Here is a 17,092-nt window from a genome sequence, read left to right on the forward strand (position 1 = left end):
GCATCTATGAGCACAATAAGAATTGTGCTCCCACAATACAAAATAGAACATTTACGAAAACGAAATGAATATTTAACTATTGAATTGGAACATTACAAGAATTCAATTATGAAAATGAATATTTATTGTTGAAGTGAAACATTTTTACAAGGGAACAAACCTAGTACTATATAAACATACACAAAGGTACAAAGGACAAATGAAAAAAAACATTTTTAAATTTAAACAATGAACTTATACTTTATATTTTGTTTTCGTCAATTCAAACAAGTATGATTCAATTATCTTTGTTTCATTATATTCAATTAAGTGTTCAAACATATAAATGTAAACATGTATATTAGGACTAAAAAGTTCTAAATATAAGACTTAAATAAAACATTCAGTTGGTCTTATAAAAGACCGTCTACTTTTAATTTAAAAGAAGGCGCGGCCCAAGCCCAATATTAAGAAGAGAATGAACCATCTTTCTTAATATAGTGACTACTTTAATCTATTTAGTGATCATTTGAATCTATTTGGTGACCAACTTATTCTATTTAATGATAACATTCTTTAATTCATTTAGTGATTGATTTAATCCATTTAGTGACTAGTTTAATCAATTACGTAAGAATGTCAAACTATTTTTAAAAATTGTTTGTTGTAATTCGATATTCAAAGGGAAACAAAGAAAGGAGAAGAGAATAGACGAGTAGGATGGTGCAAGATACCTAGAAATAGTGTTAGGTGAGAGAGAAATGAAATGGACTTGTTAGAAAAATGTAAACTTGTGTTATTACCGTCTATTATAATAATTTGTGTATATTGAGATTCCAAAAGTAAAATCGATTTTTAGTCCTCGTATAATCTCAAACTAACTTTTAAGCACTCAATGTCAGTACTTATCAAAAATTAATCTAGACTTTACAATTAGAACCATTTTTAGTTTATCACGTCATCTAGTAAATAGTAATTGACATTTTACTACTATTTTTTTTTTTTTTTGAGAAGACATTTTACTAATTATTTGGATACAACTTTTGTAAAGATAATCTATCAATAGTAAGCTGAAGCTCGAGGGAGGTGTTATCAAATCAAGCAGCCGACATGCAAAGCAAGAGAAAATATAAACATATTTGTCCGCCTATAATCCTATAAGACCAATGATCAGATGACTATCAAAAGGAGATTAGCTAAAATCATCATAAACTAAAAATTAACAGATCTTAATTCTTAAACCAACCACAGAAATTAGGCTGATCCAACTACGATTTTACGTTACAGTTACAAATTTCTACAGAGTAATTCCAAAAATATTTCAACAGATTACCAGATTATGCCCCAATAGATACATACATCTTAAGGTTCCCTCCCTTCTCTCCAAAAGAAACGGAATAATAACTACAAATGAGGACCCATTAATTCCCCTTAAAAGAATAAAGACCCATTAATTAGAGGAATCTATTATCTAGTCAGTCAGAGCAAATGAAGCCTCAAAAGTCCCCCAAGCTTGAGCTCTCAACATAGAGAGCTGCATTGAGAAACTTTTCTAAATCGGGCTATTTGGAGAATCGTTCTCCAAAGAAAATCCAACGGGCTGTTTGATAAATCTACTTGCTGTGAGCCACACATCAATTCCTCTTCTCAGTTCGTTGGAGAATAAGTTCTCCTTCTAGCCTTTTTTGAGTTATACCAATGTTCATTTGTCAACTTCTTCATCATCACTATCTGTGAAACCATCATAGGACGTATCAACATCATCAGCATCAGATTCTGAGTCATTAGCATCTGGTTGCGATGCTACTGGAGCTTTATTAGATGCACTCCAATCAGGTGGAAAGGTCTTCTGCAAAGCTTCTGTAAGTTCCCCGCCTGTCCTCTCAATCTTACGCAAGCACCTAGACCAATGAACTGCAGTACCCATATCAACAGTTATGCTAGATTCTATCATCTCCCTAGAAATGTTCAAAATTCCTGAGCATATGTACTCTTCTGCTACAGTTGCTCTTGACAATAATGAAGTCATTAGGCAATGATACACAGCTTTATCCGGCTTCAAACCAGCTAATTTCATCTCTTCAAAACATTTTAGTGCCTTCTCTGGGAGAGATGAACGTGCCCAACCATGTATTAATGTTGTGTAAGTCCTAACATTAGGGTTCACTCCAACTGCTTTCATTTCTTGGATTGTTCTTGCTGCTTTCTGATTAACAAAGAGAAGTATAACAGAAAACATTCAGTAAAAAAAACAGTGCAAAGAGTTGTTTCTGTTTATGACTAACTATTAAGCATGTGTTAAAGTGGTTTTTCTTTCTTTGATGGCAGAATGTGCTGAAGTAGATTTAGCCCTTGAGGACTTGGAAAATTGCACAACTGAAAGATGCCACCTTTTGAAATTTAGATCACTCCACAAAACCAAAGGACAAACATAATAGTGGAGTTGGACTGATGAAAGAAATTAATGATACTGATATACACAGGTTATATGTCAGTTTCCAGAAGACCTGCAAACTAGAAACCAAGACAGCTATGCAGACAGGATACAAAACTACGCTATGAATGACATATAGAAGTTATCAAAAATAGTCGAAATAGATAAACATACATTCATATCTCCAGCCTTGCAGCATGCATTAATGAAGGATGTATAAGTATGTATATCAGGTTGCACACCATCTTCTCTCATTTGTTGCAACAGGTCAGCAGCCTCCCAAACATCGCCTCTTCGAGCCCATCTACAAAGTTTGACAAGAGAAAACAGAAACTTAAGTAGTCTAAGAATAAAAGCATGGCAAATCATCCAAGAGAAACAGGGGGCTTTCCCAACCTTTGGGGAAAGGGGTAGCAAAAAGCCATGGTATGTAGTGGACATAGGGAAGCTTAAAGTTGCTAAATTGGTAGGGGAAATGGCTCATTGACATAATTTATAGAAATCGAGCATTACCCATCAACTAATATGTTATAAACAAATGTATTCCTTGGGATATTCTGAGCACTCATCTCCCTTGTGACTGCCAGAGCACTTTGCATCCTCCCAGATTTGCAACATGCCTTGAGCAATGCCTCGTATGTATATACATCAAGCTGAAGTCCCTCCTCTTTCACTTTAGTAAAATATTCGAAGGCTTTTCCAGTATTACCCTTAGCTGCATAACCTTGCATAATTGTTGTGTATGTGTGTTCATTCGCACTCACCCCTGCTAATGCCATCTCATCTAGTATTTCAACAGCTTTCTCCATCTAAAATAAAGCATACTAAAATATATGAACTGAACGTAAGTGGAGAAGAATGCCATGAGACAAGATAACTTAAAATTTTAAATGACAGACAGAACTGCAGAAGAAGGTAAAAGGGAACAAACATGTTAAAAGCAATTCTTAGGGTGGATTCTCTCAATATCTTTATCATTTTATGCCATCATGGATACTATCACAGCAGTCTAGAAATCTAAAAAGATAAATTTTTTGAATCAGTTGCGCCAAACATTCAGAATCTCCTTGTGTGGCACAAGATTTTTATCGAATACAATAGCTCTGTCCTAGAGGCCTTGAGATTAAACAGGGTCCATGTAACCCTACATAGTGAATCCTCCTTACAGAGTGGTATAGTTAAGCTTAAAATGCTACTTCAGGGCTATCACTGGAATGACCTTAAAAATTTACTGAAGCATAGAGATAATAACAAACGAGAGATGGATAGGAGAAAATTTTGCAGAAAGGGGATAGAGGGTAATAGTTTCCCCTGTGTAATTTCGTGAGACCATAGGTTGATACTTGGTAGTCATTGCCCTTTCAGAATTCCCATACCCTGACCCTTGGTCCCCAAGTTCCAATCATATTTCCAGAATTTACCAGTGTCCCACCCCCCACCCTCTTTCAAAACAGGCTACTCCTGTCTTTAGAAGATGGGTAAAACGGGGCATGGATTAGCACAAAAAAAGTGTCCAAGAAAAATTGTAAGATTTAGGGCAAAAGACTTCAGTGGAAATCAAGACGCTGTGAATTGTGGAGCAATCGCTACCACAAACATTTTCTTTTCCATGATACCATAACAGAGAGCATCAACGAGCCAGTAGCCACTATTACCGATAAATTCATATAGTTGCATAGAACTACAAATCCTTTCACACATTCCAATCAAGAATTTTGCAGGGTATATTCTCCCAGAAATCACAGCACGGGGGGGAATGCAGCTCTAAACCCCTCCCCTCAATCCTCCCCACCTCCACAAAAAAAGGGATAAAAATTTATGCCAGACAATCATCAGATGCACAGGGCTTTGAAAAGATACTATGATAATGACTGTCAAAAAATACGAATAGACTGAAAGCAACTTAGAAGACTAAATGAACATAATATTGGTACAATTACAAAACTGCAAGCACAAGATTATGTAAGACTATACTTCAATGCGCCATCCTCTTTCTATTTAAGTATGCTTCAAATTGTATTATTGTTTTTAACTTCTCATTATGTTTTCTCAAGTGGGACATAAAAAAAATTGAGCACTAAGTCAGCTTGGACTCAGGGACTATCATCCAGAGCCGGCCTTCAACTGACAAAAAAAGAAGGGATCGGGAGGACTGACAAGAGACAGTGCTCGATGAATGCGAAAAGCAGCCATTTGCAATCATAAAGTTGGTAACATTACCTGGCGCTTCTCAATAAGGCCCAGAATTAACGCATTAAATGTATGGACAGTTGGTATACAACCATTCCTTCGCATCATATCGAAAATTTCAAGGGCTCTTCTCGTTTCTCCAGCTCTTGCGAAACCATGGATGATAGGCATGAATGTCCTTGTGGTGGGTTTATACCGTTCTTTCTTCATTTGCTCAATGATGCGAAGGGCACGATCCATGTTACCCATTCCAGAAAAAGCTCTAATTATATTATTGTAGAGTACTACATCAGGTTTCAGACCATCTCTGACAACATCCTCAAAGATAGCGAATGCATTGGCCCAATCTTTTAACCTCAGAAATCCATTGATCAACATAGAATAAGTCTTCATATTATGTCTGATACCAGCAGATTTCATCATCTCGCTAATTTCTAGGGCCTTTGAAACTTTTCCCGCCTGAAGAAAAGAGTGATTTTTTCAGCAATAAGTACCCTAAACTAAGGCGTGAGGCAACATACATAGTGAGAGAAATCATTGGGAATATATTCCAAGGAAAGAGTTTAAATTTAAGGGAACCTTTAAGCCAAATATTCAAGAAGCGTCAGTTATATAACTAAAGTTTGCAGTGTTGACAGGATACAGAAGCCTATTGCTGATCTTGTCTTCACTATCAACAGCACACTCTTATAACAGAAGTGCAGCTGAATCTTACCCTTGCCAAACAAAGAAGATTCAGCGCAAATATCATAGAAAGACTAGGATGTCAAAGTAGCAACAGTCCTTAATGAAATTACAAAAACCCTTTTTTTATATCTGTTCTTCAGATATTGAAAAGTTTCCTAGGTTATAGGGGTAATTCTCTCGAAAGAGAGACATGTCTGCTAGGAATTTAGCAGGACACATGAAAAGTAATACGGAACCAAAAATTACCAGAGTTTCTATCGAAAATTATTTCTCTCATCATCAATTGCAGAAGAAAAAAAAGACACCAAGTGAAGATTACAACGGTCACATTAAGTTGCAAAAAAAAAAAAAAAAAGAAAGTCAAATCAGTTGTTGATATTCACTTAGTCAACAACGAAAAGTTGAAAATCTTCCATGCTAAAAGACATATGATCCAAGCACAAGAGTTTCAAACAAAAAAAAGAGAGTTTCAACAGAATTCTCTTTTCTTTTATTCTCAAGCTTAGAATCTTTTAAACTAATAAAGATCTGTGTGGATCTGGATCCCAATCAATAAGTTTCCTGACTGTAGTACACTCACTATAGACGTTCTTAGACAGCTGGTCAACGACATATTCTCCCAAAAAGTTTTACAAATGTTCAAGTAACCAGCCCCTTCACTGAAGGAGAGAGAGAGAGATCAGTGGAAAAAAGTTTGAAGGAACCGAAAATACCTTGGTGTAAACATTTATGAGACATCCATAAGTGACAACTGAAGGAACAAAGCCACATTCCTGGAAAATCAAAACATGAATCAGCCATGCAATGAACAATTAGACATGACGACACAAGAAAAAGAGAGACAATTCACAAAAAAAATTGTACTTCCTCTGTTTCTAAATAAGTGCAACATTTCTTGTTTTCACGTTTGTCAATGCATTATTCTAACCATTAATATCTTCAATTATCAATAAGTAAAAATTATAGAAAGTTGATATTAAAAAAATTCACATTCAGACGAATCTAACAAGATCCCACATGACTATATTTTTCCTAAACCCTAAATCACCAAAGCTAATTAAAGTTTAAACTGTGAATAGTAAATACTATGCAAATGTTGCACTTATTTAGAAACGGAGGAAGTATTATGCAATATTAAACACAGAAACACAAATAAATGTTCAACAGTACTAATTTGTCCATGGTAACACTTAAACATCATACATCGAAATACACAGATATGCATGAGTCATGACTGTTGGGTGGAAATTTAAATTCCAAGTTCCGCAGGGGATCTATACTTCTTTAACTCGTGTGAAGAATGTGTTGGTCCAACACCAGAATTTCAGATATCAATAGGTAACATCCTCTGGTACCGTCAAACTTCACTTAAGCTCCACTCAAATACAACATAACAGATGAGCTCACACTAGCACGCGCACACCCATCCATGGGTGGTGTACAAACGCACACAAGGTGTCCTAAAAGATAAAAAGTGTTCTATCATGAGGATTCCACATTAAGTTTCATGAAGAAGGTTCTCTCCATATGCAGAAAGCATTAAAAGGGGCATCACCCGTGATGGAAAGCTGGAAGAAATAGCGTATTTAGTAACAAAATGGAACTTCCCCTCCGGCCCCCCCTCATTCCTCTCCTCGCAGAAATCACCCAAAATAAACCTTTTTTTTGTTCCAGTGGTAAACAAATCCTGGAAGGCAAGCACGACTAGTGATCAAAACAGCCTGGGAGTCCAATGCTTCTGCTGAAAGCTGTGATTATGGTGACTTTATGCATAACGCACTAGAGATATATTCTAAGACATCATGTGACTGAAAGCTTGACCTAGAATCTATTCTAATCAGAATGAGTAACTTCAAAAGGAATATAGTATATTGACATTGATCAATATCTTCCTAGCTTCATAGTTTCAGAACCTTACTGACTATTAGTAAAATTGTATGGTGCAATATTAAGTGAGTTTGATTTGATAGGGACCCTATATGCAAGACGTATTGGACATACGAACTCCCGCTTCATTGGAAAATGAGAAGTTAAGTATTGCAAGTTCGTCTATGTTGAAAGGGAAAAGCTTTTGAAAGTTCTCTTTTTTCACCCTATTTTAAAGCAGTTTATCTGAGTGAGTCTTGACCACACATCTTCATATTCAATTGATCATACCAGATATGAATATTTTGATACTAAGATAATGGCAATACCTTCAATCTCTCGTAGACTATTAAACATTTTTCCTCATCACCAATCATGGTGTAACCATCCATCATTGTATGATATATATCAATTGGAGCATCAATACCTTGTTCTTCCATCTCCCTAACTAGTGCTTCTGCACGGTCCATGTTACAAGTTTGGCTGCACATATAAATCAAATAACATTGTGTAACGGAAAGAAAATTTGTGGAGAGAACTAAATATTTCAGTACAGATATAATGAAATCATGATTGACATATAAACACTAACCAGTAGGCATATATTATATTGCCATACACGATTGCATTAAGTGTTGTATGCTTCTCTTTTGCCTCTTTGAACCACTGATCTGCAGCCCTTCCAAGATGACATCAGGAAGCGTCAGAAAATTGATACTAGTTTCAGCTACAACTAAAACATGGAGAAAGATCAGCTACAACTAAAAAAACAGAGAAAGAGTATTAAATTATACTCATGGGAGAAAATGTGACCCAACAGAGACGCAATTTTCTAGCAAACTTAATCCAGCATAAGGTGTTCGTAGAACTGTATGTCTGTATTCCTATACTACATTAATATTACTCAAACTGAAATATAAGTAAACCTATGAATAACATTTATAACTGATAATATGCGTAAAGTTAACTATATTAAGGAGAGGTAAAAGTTTATATCTTAGAAGCAAAAAAGAAACCACTACAGAAGGCGAACTACTTAGACGCTTGACTATAGACCTAAATGATTCCATACTAAAAAGGCATTCTCACCTCCAGACACAGCCCGCCTTATACATCTTCCTTTTTTTGCATCATTAAAGTCTAAACTTAATTCCTTCCCCCTCTGATTTTCTTTTTTACCTCTGTTTACTCCACTTTAACTCTAAGTCACCTCCCATGTTATCCCTCCCTCCTAAAACCATAGAAACATAAACCATATATTACTTCTATCTCCCCTTACAAGAACCCAACTCCTTTTGAAAAGGTCCATTGAGCGCCGCGCGTCTATGTCATAATAGATCCGAACACTTGCCCCGGATTGACTTCCAGATCATAATTGCTCTAGTAAATAACTAAAAAAAAAGAGGGAGATAGAAACTTCTCCTCAAATATATCAACCCTCACTACCTACAATAATAAAGTAAGTCGACTACTATCCCCTCAAAAAAAAAAAAAGTAAGTCGACTACTAGACTCTCCCTTAGGAACCCCCCCCCCCCCTTACAAGAACCCAACTCCTCACTTCTCCTCAAACATATCAACCCTCACTACCTACACTAACAAAGTAGACTACTAGATTCTCCCTTAGAAACTCCCCTCCCCCTTACTCTAACCCTAGCCAGCGTATGTGCATACAAATGTTAGTACACAAGCCCTCATGTGTGCTTTACAGTATGATGCTACCTCCAGCTAAAATATTAGTTCTTGTAATATAATCATTTAGTTCACAAATTTCTAGGAAAGAAAGAAGGGGGGGGGGGGGATGTCACCCATGTATCAAACAAAAACAAAGAGACAAAACCATCAATCCTTGTAACTTCAGTTACAAAATTCAAAACAGATAAGTTGGTTCTGAATTCTAATATAGTACCATTATTAAAATCTCAGGGAGGAAAATAGAACAATATAATACTTTCTTTTCTTCTCAGTCATCATGTAATTGTCGAAAGAACCAATTTTGTATACAATCTTATCCTAGACTTCATAATCCTTCTTTGATAACAAAACTTTGGCCATATAGGTTCAATGCGACCCGTCTTCAGCAGATAAGTGCCCATCATTGAGAATCAAGAAAAGATAGCCACAAAGGAGAAAGGAGAAAACAGACTCCACCTGTTCTCTGCACAAATCCAAAGTATGCATTTTGTGACCTTAGATGGAGTTCACTATAGTTGGATCTTTCATTTCACTAATATTCTTCCTTGGGACATGAATCCATGTTCATGCACTCCCTTATTTTCACAAGATGACCAAGAACTTCATTGATATTTATTATCAAATTCATCTCTATTGTCCTACACTCCTACTATAACAAAACAGAAGCTGATCATTTTAAAAAAAATATATTAAAAGACATTGTCTAAAGCTAAAAAAACTAGATTTCTGAACTTCCTCAAACACAATACTTGACTCCCAACTCCTAAGAAAAGAAAATAATTTCACCCACACAGAAGTCAAAAGCAATATCCTTTTTAGGTTTCAATCGAGCAATTTAAAAGAAAAAGAAAATTGTAAAGTTTCTCTTTCTTTTTCCCTGTCTTTTAGAAATCAACTTTTAATTAAGAGTTAGACCATTAGCATCATCAATCATTAAGATCAAAATTCAAAAGAAATTTATGTTCCCATCAACAAACTTCCACCAGAGAAATAAGAAAAGGAGAGGGGTACGCACTCCCTATGCACCGATACTCTTCCCTTTGATTCTCCTAGGACCTCTTTGGCTATTCTCTAGAATAGTTACTCATCTTTACCCAAATTGCATTGTCCTCCAAAGTTCAACCGACTTATCCTAGGACCTCTTTTGCTATTCTATAGATATAATTACTCATCTTTACCCACAACCTTAACATACCTTCTTTTAGACTCCAACATCTTATTCTTGGCTCACCTAAGCTATTGTTCCTTCTTAAAATTGCCTTAATACGAAAATCTAGCACTAGAAGTCTATGTTGAGTAGCCTATCCGTGCACCTTGCTAAAAGTCATTCGTGATGCATTTGCTTCACTCCTAGAAGTCACTAGGTGAGTATCCCTCATTTTAAACCATGTCTTAAACGAGATCAAGTCATATGACAACTAGAATGGTGAGCCAAGAATCCCCATGAACACTTTCAAAACCATTGTAAGTTGCCCATAGATGTCCACTTAGATCTCCACCAATTAATAACTTTGATGTGTGGAGATATCTTAATCCTCATATAAATCCTCCCAAAATTGACGTTCAAAAAGCTTCTTCTACACTGATGATATGCACAATCTTTCTATCACATATGAACTTTACTCTCATAATCCTATAGGCTATAGCTCTTCCTATACACCTCAACCACATTATATAGTAGCCTATCATCTATAATAATACCAACTCCATGTCTACTCTTATCCTGTACTATATACCACAAGTTATACTCTCAAGGGCCGGATATTCTAGCTCTTTCTCCCGACCACACATAATGTTAACATTTCTTCTTCATCACTTCTTCCAACTCTACTAACTATAGTCTAAGATATCCTATGTTCTAAGATCCCATACACAACTTAGTTGCAAAGTTCTTCCCTAGTCTCTTGCATATAACCTAGATCTAGAAGCCCTTGCTCATTTGTTACCACACTTGGGCAAGGGTGTGTCGTGTCGCTTGTGGGCAACAACCTGGCAACCCCTTGCATTCTTATCACCACACTCGATCTAGGAAGTGCAGCACATTTAAGTAGGAAATGCCTCTACATAAACATTATAATTGTTGACCAGTTTTATACCGGTTGTCACCTAAAGCAATATCCAAGAAATTTCCTGGATGTAAGAATTCTCCCACAAAGACAAAAAATATTTTGTTACTCAATGAGAAAAATTAGTCTCATTCATTTGCAAAATTTAAGTTTAGATCAAAGTTTGTAGCCAAAATAACAATTATCCAATATGGGTCCCACCAATGACAATGTCTTTACTTTGGCGCTCAAGATTTACATCCGAATAAGAAAAATCACTATACTAGTGTCTTCAAAAGTTTGAGATATGTAGAAAGGCTCGTAGTGATTGAAGCACATTATATTTAGAAGTAAAGATGCATGATAGCCCATATCAACAATCCAAAGCTTAGAGAAAAAGAAAATCAGATATTTCAAGCAAGCACTAATTAGTGCCAGTGGACTATGAAGTAAAATTCTAATAGAAAAGCTACTAACTCAACGTTGCCAATTCTAGCAAAGCCTCCAACAAGGATGCTGTAAGTGACCAAGCTCAATTCAATTCCTTCTTCTTTCATCTTCCTCACACATGACAGTGCTTCTTCCATGTCTCTGCCAACTGCATAGGCATGAATCAAGCTGCAAAGAGGGTAAATTCTGCATCACATATCAAAAGTAGTAGACGGGAAAACAAAGAAACATTGATTGTCTGAAAGAGCAACTGACAAAGGACCAAATGAAATTTTTGGTGAGTCCAAAAACCAAGGAATTTCACAACTGATCATGGTGGAATTTTGCATTGTGACATAATCAGCGGATCAAACAACCAAATCTTGTGTTTCCATCCAGTTATTGCTTGGTTCTAAGAAGCAAGCAAGGAAATCCAACAAAATTCAGACAAAGGACCACAATGAATTAACGTTTCCTAAGATAATTATACCTTGTAAATACATGTGAATTTGGCTCGATCCCTCTTGCTCGCATGCTTTCAAAAGTTTCACGTGCGCGATGCATATCCCCACGTCTTGCATAAAATTTAACCATCTGACCAAACTCTTTCCTAGAAGGCTAGGTTTATGGGAAAAAAGAAAGGAGGGCAAAAATGTAAATACAAGTAAATATCAACTGAATAATAGAAGCAAGACCTAGCTAACAAAATTTAGACAAATACGTCCTTGATGTGCATATCTAAAGTCTAAAGTAATGCAACTCCACTAGAAAAAAATATTTCTCTTCATTACTTCTCATTAACAATCATTCCCGTGTAGAGACGTGGCTACCAATAGCAACCACAATCAATGAAGAAAAAGATAAAAACTTGCTCGTAAAGACGCATTACCTCGGGTATCAACCTTGGACATTCTACCTAACATCTCAAATAGCTAAAAGTATAAGCAATAGAACAATCTTGCCTTCAACCTATCTAGCATCTATGTTAATCATAAGTCTTCCTCACAAATGATGGATCCATGGAACATGGGCATACAACCATTGGCCATCCTCCATAATACAAAATTAAGCCCAACTATAACTCACATTAGAGGAATCTGGCTATGAACCACATAAAAATCAACAAATTCACAATGGCACATCGAAAGTCGAAAACTATCTTCTAACTTCACAACACAGTAAAATTCGTAATGGATGAACTTTAACCTTTAGGAAGACAAAGATATGAGATACATTTGCCATAACTTACAATAAACTATCAAAAACTTTCAACCAATTACACACCACAAACACTAATCAATAAGTACTACAAAACCATTAGAGTTAGTTATACCTTCTTAATCCTCTCGAATGCACGAACAACAGCCTGCCAATTCTCCGGCTGCGACTCCACGACCTTCCGAAACTCCTTCCTAGAACCATTCCTCTCATGCCACTTAGACCTATGCTCTTCCCTCCCTCCCTGAACCCACCTCTCCCTCTCTTGAGCCAACATCTTCAATCTCCTCCCATCATCCAACTTAACCGTCAGAACTCTTCCATGGAATTCCACCCCATCAAACTCCACAGCCTTCAATGCCGATTTCTCGGCGGCGGGCCCACCAAAGATAACAAACCCAAACCCCATATTCCTCTCTATATCTTCATGCCCTTTTATCAAAATCACATTCTCAATCGGCCCAAATTGCCGGAAAAACTCGGTAACTTCTGGTTTTTTTATCCACAATGGTAAATTACCCACAAAAATCTTACCCAATTGCCGAAATTCAACCAACCCAGAATCTCTCTCTTCTCCATCTTCCTCTTCTTCCTCTTCTTCTTCATCAGTATCAGCTAAATCCCCAAACGACGTCGTTAGGTGGCGGAGGAGGTGGAGGAGGAGAGATTTTGCTGGTAAGACGGAGTTTAGGGGTGAGATTAGAAGGGGTATTTTGGGAAATAAGAAGATTTTTAAGAGGATTTGAAGGGGTTTTAAGAGGAGTGAAAGAGGGTTTAGATGTGGTGGTGGTTTTTAGGGTTTTAGGGCGGCGAATATTGCCGGGAAAATGAGGAGATGACGAAGAAGAAGAAGAAGAAGTTGAAGGATGTTCAGGATTATTATGGGAGGAGAGAGAAAAACGAGGGTGAGATTCCCCGGCGAGGAGAGAGAAAGTGAAGGTCGGAGAAGAAGAATAGTTGTAGATGTAGTGTGCGGTGGAGGAAGAAAGTGCAGATAACTCCATTTTTTCGCGGGTATCTATTCTCTGCCTGTACAAGAGAAGTGATTTGAGTATTACAACCAATTTAGGATACAAGTTTAGGAACTAGGATGTCCGAATCCGACTATTTTTCCTGTCCACAGCACGTTCGTGGCTCGCTCAACGTTCCTCGTGTCGGGTTGGGATCATGCCGTGCCGAGAGGGGGCTCGGGGTCGGGGTCGGGGTCGGGGTCGGGGTCGTGCTCGTGTAGCCCACGGGACATCCCGATTCCTGGCCAATATTTATCTCTAGTTACTCTTTTTTTGTGTCATTTGATATTTGGGCGTTATTTATGATCAATTAGCTTTGACAAGGTTTATCTGGCTGTTTTATAAGCAAAAACTGAGTTAAGTGGATGCTATTAATCACTACACTTTTGATTTTCAAGACAAAAGGGAAAAGGATGGGATAGAAGGAGAAAAATTGGAGAGAGAAAGGTAGATAGATCGAGGAGAAGAAAAACGACCAACGGTTATCTCTATTCTCTAGTTACTTTTTCTTTTGTGTCATTTGATATTTGGGCACTATTTATGATTAACTAGTTTTGACAGGTTTATCTGGTTGTTCTATAAGAAAAAACAGAGTTAAGTGTATGCTATTAATCATTACAATTTTGATTTTCAAGACAAAAGGGAAAAGGATGGGATAGAAGGAGAAAAATTGGTGAGAGAAAGGTAGATAGATCGAGGAGAAGAAAAACGTGTGATATGGAGTTTGGAGGAAGAAAAAAAAGCAAGTGAGATATATAGGTACGTATAATAAAGGTAAGTGTAACAAAAAAGAGTTTGTGTTAGGTGATAAGGATTTAACTTTTTAAAACTTTTAATATAGATATTATTAGACTATTTAACCTGATTACTTGCCTTTTGCAATATTCATTAAATTTTGCTTAATTAATTCACGTCTAACCAATTGACTATCTTACATAAAAAAATTGAACAAATAATTGGGACATCTTACAATGGAAAGTTTAATGATTGTCAACTCTTCGTAGTCATTTGTGCCACATTTGATGGAGAATTAGGGCTCACAATTAGTTTTGATGTAATGGTCGTTTTTATACTTTCTCTATTTCCTAATAATTGCAACACTTTGACCTTTATGCTTGTCAACGTGTAATTTTGATCATCAATGTTTTTGCTTACTTATTAGTAAATTTTTAAAAGTTGCTATTTTGAAAAGGGTTTTTTTATTAGAAAGCACCTTATACAATACGTTTTTTTTTTAAAAGTACCTTATAAAAAATGTTGTCAAAAAGTACCTTATAAAAGTTTTTTTGGTTGTGAAATGGTAGATGATCATTAAACCAATCCTAAATCTCAAGTTTTGACCTAAATTTTCAGATTTTTCCAACCCTCCGAAAACCCTATCTATCTCTTCTCCCTCAGCTCCTCCTTGAATCTCCATTTTCCTTGGGTTTTGCTAAACAACGCCCTATAATTTCCTAGTAACACCCTAAATACGGTATTTTTTAGACCGTATTTACATACTTGTATTTCTTTCTCTCTCCTCCCCTTAACTCACTTCCTAATATCTTCATATTTTCTCCCCCTCTTCATTCACTTTCCCTCCCATCTTCTTCCACTTACCACTAGACACCGGTGCCGCCGCACCACCAACACCGGACCACCACTGCACCACCACTGCTACCCCCTACACACCACCACCGCGTACCCCCACCATCACCCTCTCTTTGTTTTTTTCCCATTTACAGTGAATTTTTTTAAAAAATAAGGGAGGCGTCCACCATGGACACCTCATCACCAGTGGAGGCGCCCATGGCAGGCGCTCCATCACATGGTGAGGCGCCTACCATGGACGCCTCCCTTAATTTTTTTTTAAAAAAATTCAAAAAGAAGGAGACGTCCACCATGGAAGCCCCAGCACCGGTGGAGGCCCCCATGGCAGGCGCCTCACCATGTGGTGGAGCGCCTGTCATGGGCGCCTCCATCAGTGGTGGGGAGTCCATGGTGGACGCCTCCCTTTTTTTAAAAAAAATCAAAAAAAAAAAACAGGAGAGAAGAAGGGGGTGGTGGTGGTGGTGCCATGTCGGTGTGTCGCCTAAGTCACTGCCGCCACAAAGCCGGAGTTCTCCTCACCGGAATCCTTGTCGTCGAAATTCTTGTCGTCGAAGATCTTGATTAAAAATCCTTAAGGGAGAGTGAAAGAGAGTGGGAGAGTAATGATGAGAATGAAGGAGAGTGAGAGTGGGAGAGTGAAAGTATTATAATACACAAATACATATATATGTATTTATACAGGGCGTTAGTAGGATATTTCAGGGCGGCGTTTAGCAAACGAGTTTTCCTTTCTTTACACGGTCAACAACAACCTCTGGGATATAATTTGCAACAACCATTTGCAAATCCTCAAGTTTTGGGAGCTTCAAGACCCTTGTTCATGCATCGTCCACAATATCACGGTAGTTCTCCAAATTTAACGAACTAAAAATTTATACCTACATTACAAATAATAATGAGCATGAACCCTACTATCGCCATTAGTACAACCATCACATAGGATGGTTGCGTCTCCTGCTGATCCAAATATAGTAATGTACACCAAACTGAAGACGGGAATATGGAGCAGAGGGAGGAGACATGGGAAATAGGGAGTCAAGGAGGCGAAGAGAAAGAAGAAAGAGAATCGGGCCAACTGAGAGAATTGGGGAAAATGAGTTAACTGGATCAAATAAGGGTTTTTGGAGTAGGTGTAGCAATGACCTTTTACTCTGATACTCGTGTTTCTTTTATTTGCTATATTATTTTGCACGATTTTCAAGACGTTATTTAACCTTTAATATCTCTTATTTCGTTTAAGTAAAAATTATAAAAATTTGATATTATGAATCTACAAATCAAGACGAATCTAAAAACACCACACATGATTACATCTTTAACTTGTAAAAAATCAAAATAATCCGTCAAAATTAATAGCTTCATTCTCGAAGCAACAATATAGCAAAATAAAAATAAAAATGGAGGGAGTATTGTGGTAATAATGTTTTTGGTAGTGATTCAAATTATTTAACTGTGTTTGTTACTTTTTTTTTTTAAGTAAGATGAAACCCTTACAAGGGATGAGACTTGACTCCCTGACCTCTGAGATCGCATGATGCCAATACCACGAGGCTAACCTGTGTTTGTGGTTACTCACTCACTCTTTAGCCATAGAGAGTGATAAAGAGAGAAGGAGAGTATACATATACATTAATCCTAAAATTCAAAAACGCAGATTGAGATGGAGAGAGATCGCAGAATTAGACAGACAAGTTATCTCAATCCAGCAAAATTACCTGGTATATCTTTACTTTTCATCATTACAAATAAATTACCTTTCAATCGAATTTGAAGAGTTTGTGAAAATCTATTAATTTTTTTTTTGTTACTGCACTAGTATATTGGGGATAAGTGGTATTAAAATTAGTTTCAGAATAATTAAGAGTAATAGCTTATGAATTTCGTTCGAAATTTTTGCATATTTTTTTTCTTTAAGCAAAATGTGATTAGTATGATTATCAAGATCAATGT

The 17,092-nt window shown here is 36.8% G+C and overlaps 1 protein-coding gene across 1 annotated transcript; it reads right to left on the reverse strand.

Annotated features, from left to right (window-relative positions):
* Nucleotides 1–1,154: 1,154 nt before the first annotated feature.
* Nucleotides 1,155–13,606, reverse strand: LOC104889568 (pentatricopeptide repeat-containing protein At5g04810, chloroplastic). Its single transcript, XM_057393187.1, is given in 11 exon segments — nt 1,155–2,185; nt 2,588–2,717; nt 2,927–3,222; nt 4,634–5,062; nt 6,004–6,063; nt 7,486–7,639; nt 7,749–7,835; nt 11,373–11,513; nt 11,815–11,942; nt 12,658–13,180; nt 13,182–13,606. Coding segments are annotated over 11 exon segments (2,817 nt in total). The 5' UTR covers nt 13,547–13,606; the 3' UTR covers nt 1,155–1,681.
* Between the last annotated feature and the right edge of the window lie 3,486 nt (nt 13,607–17,092).

The sequence above is a fragment of the Beta vulgaris genome, chromosome 3 (genome assembly GCF_026745355.1).
Source record: "Beta vulgaris subsp. vulgaris cultivar EL10 chromosome 3, EL10.2, whole genome shotgun sequence".
Taxonomy (NCBI): Eukaryota; Viridiplantae; Streptophyta; class Magnoliopsida; order Caryophyllales; family Amaranthaceae; genus Beta; species Beta vulgaris.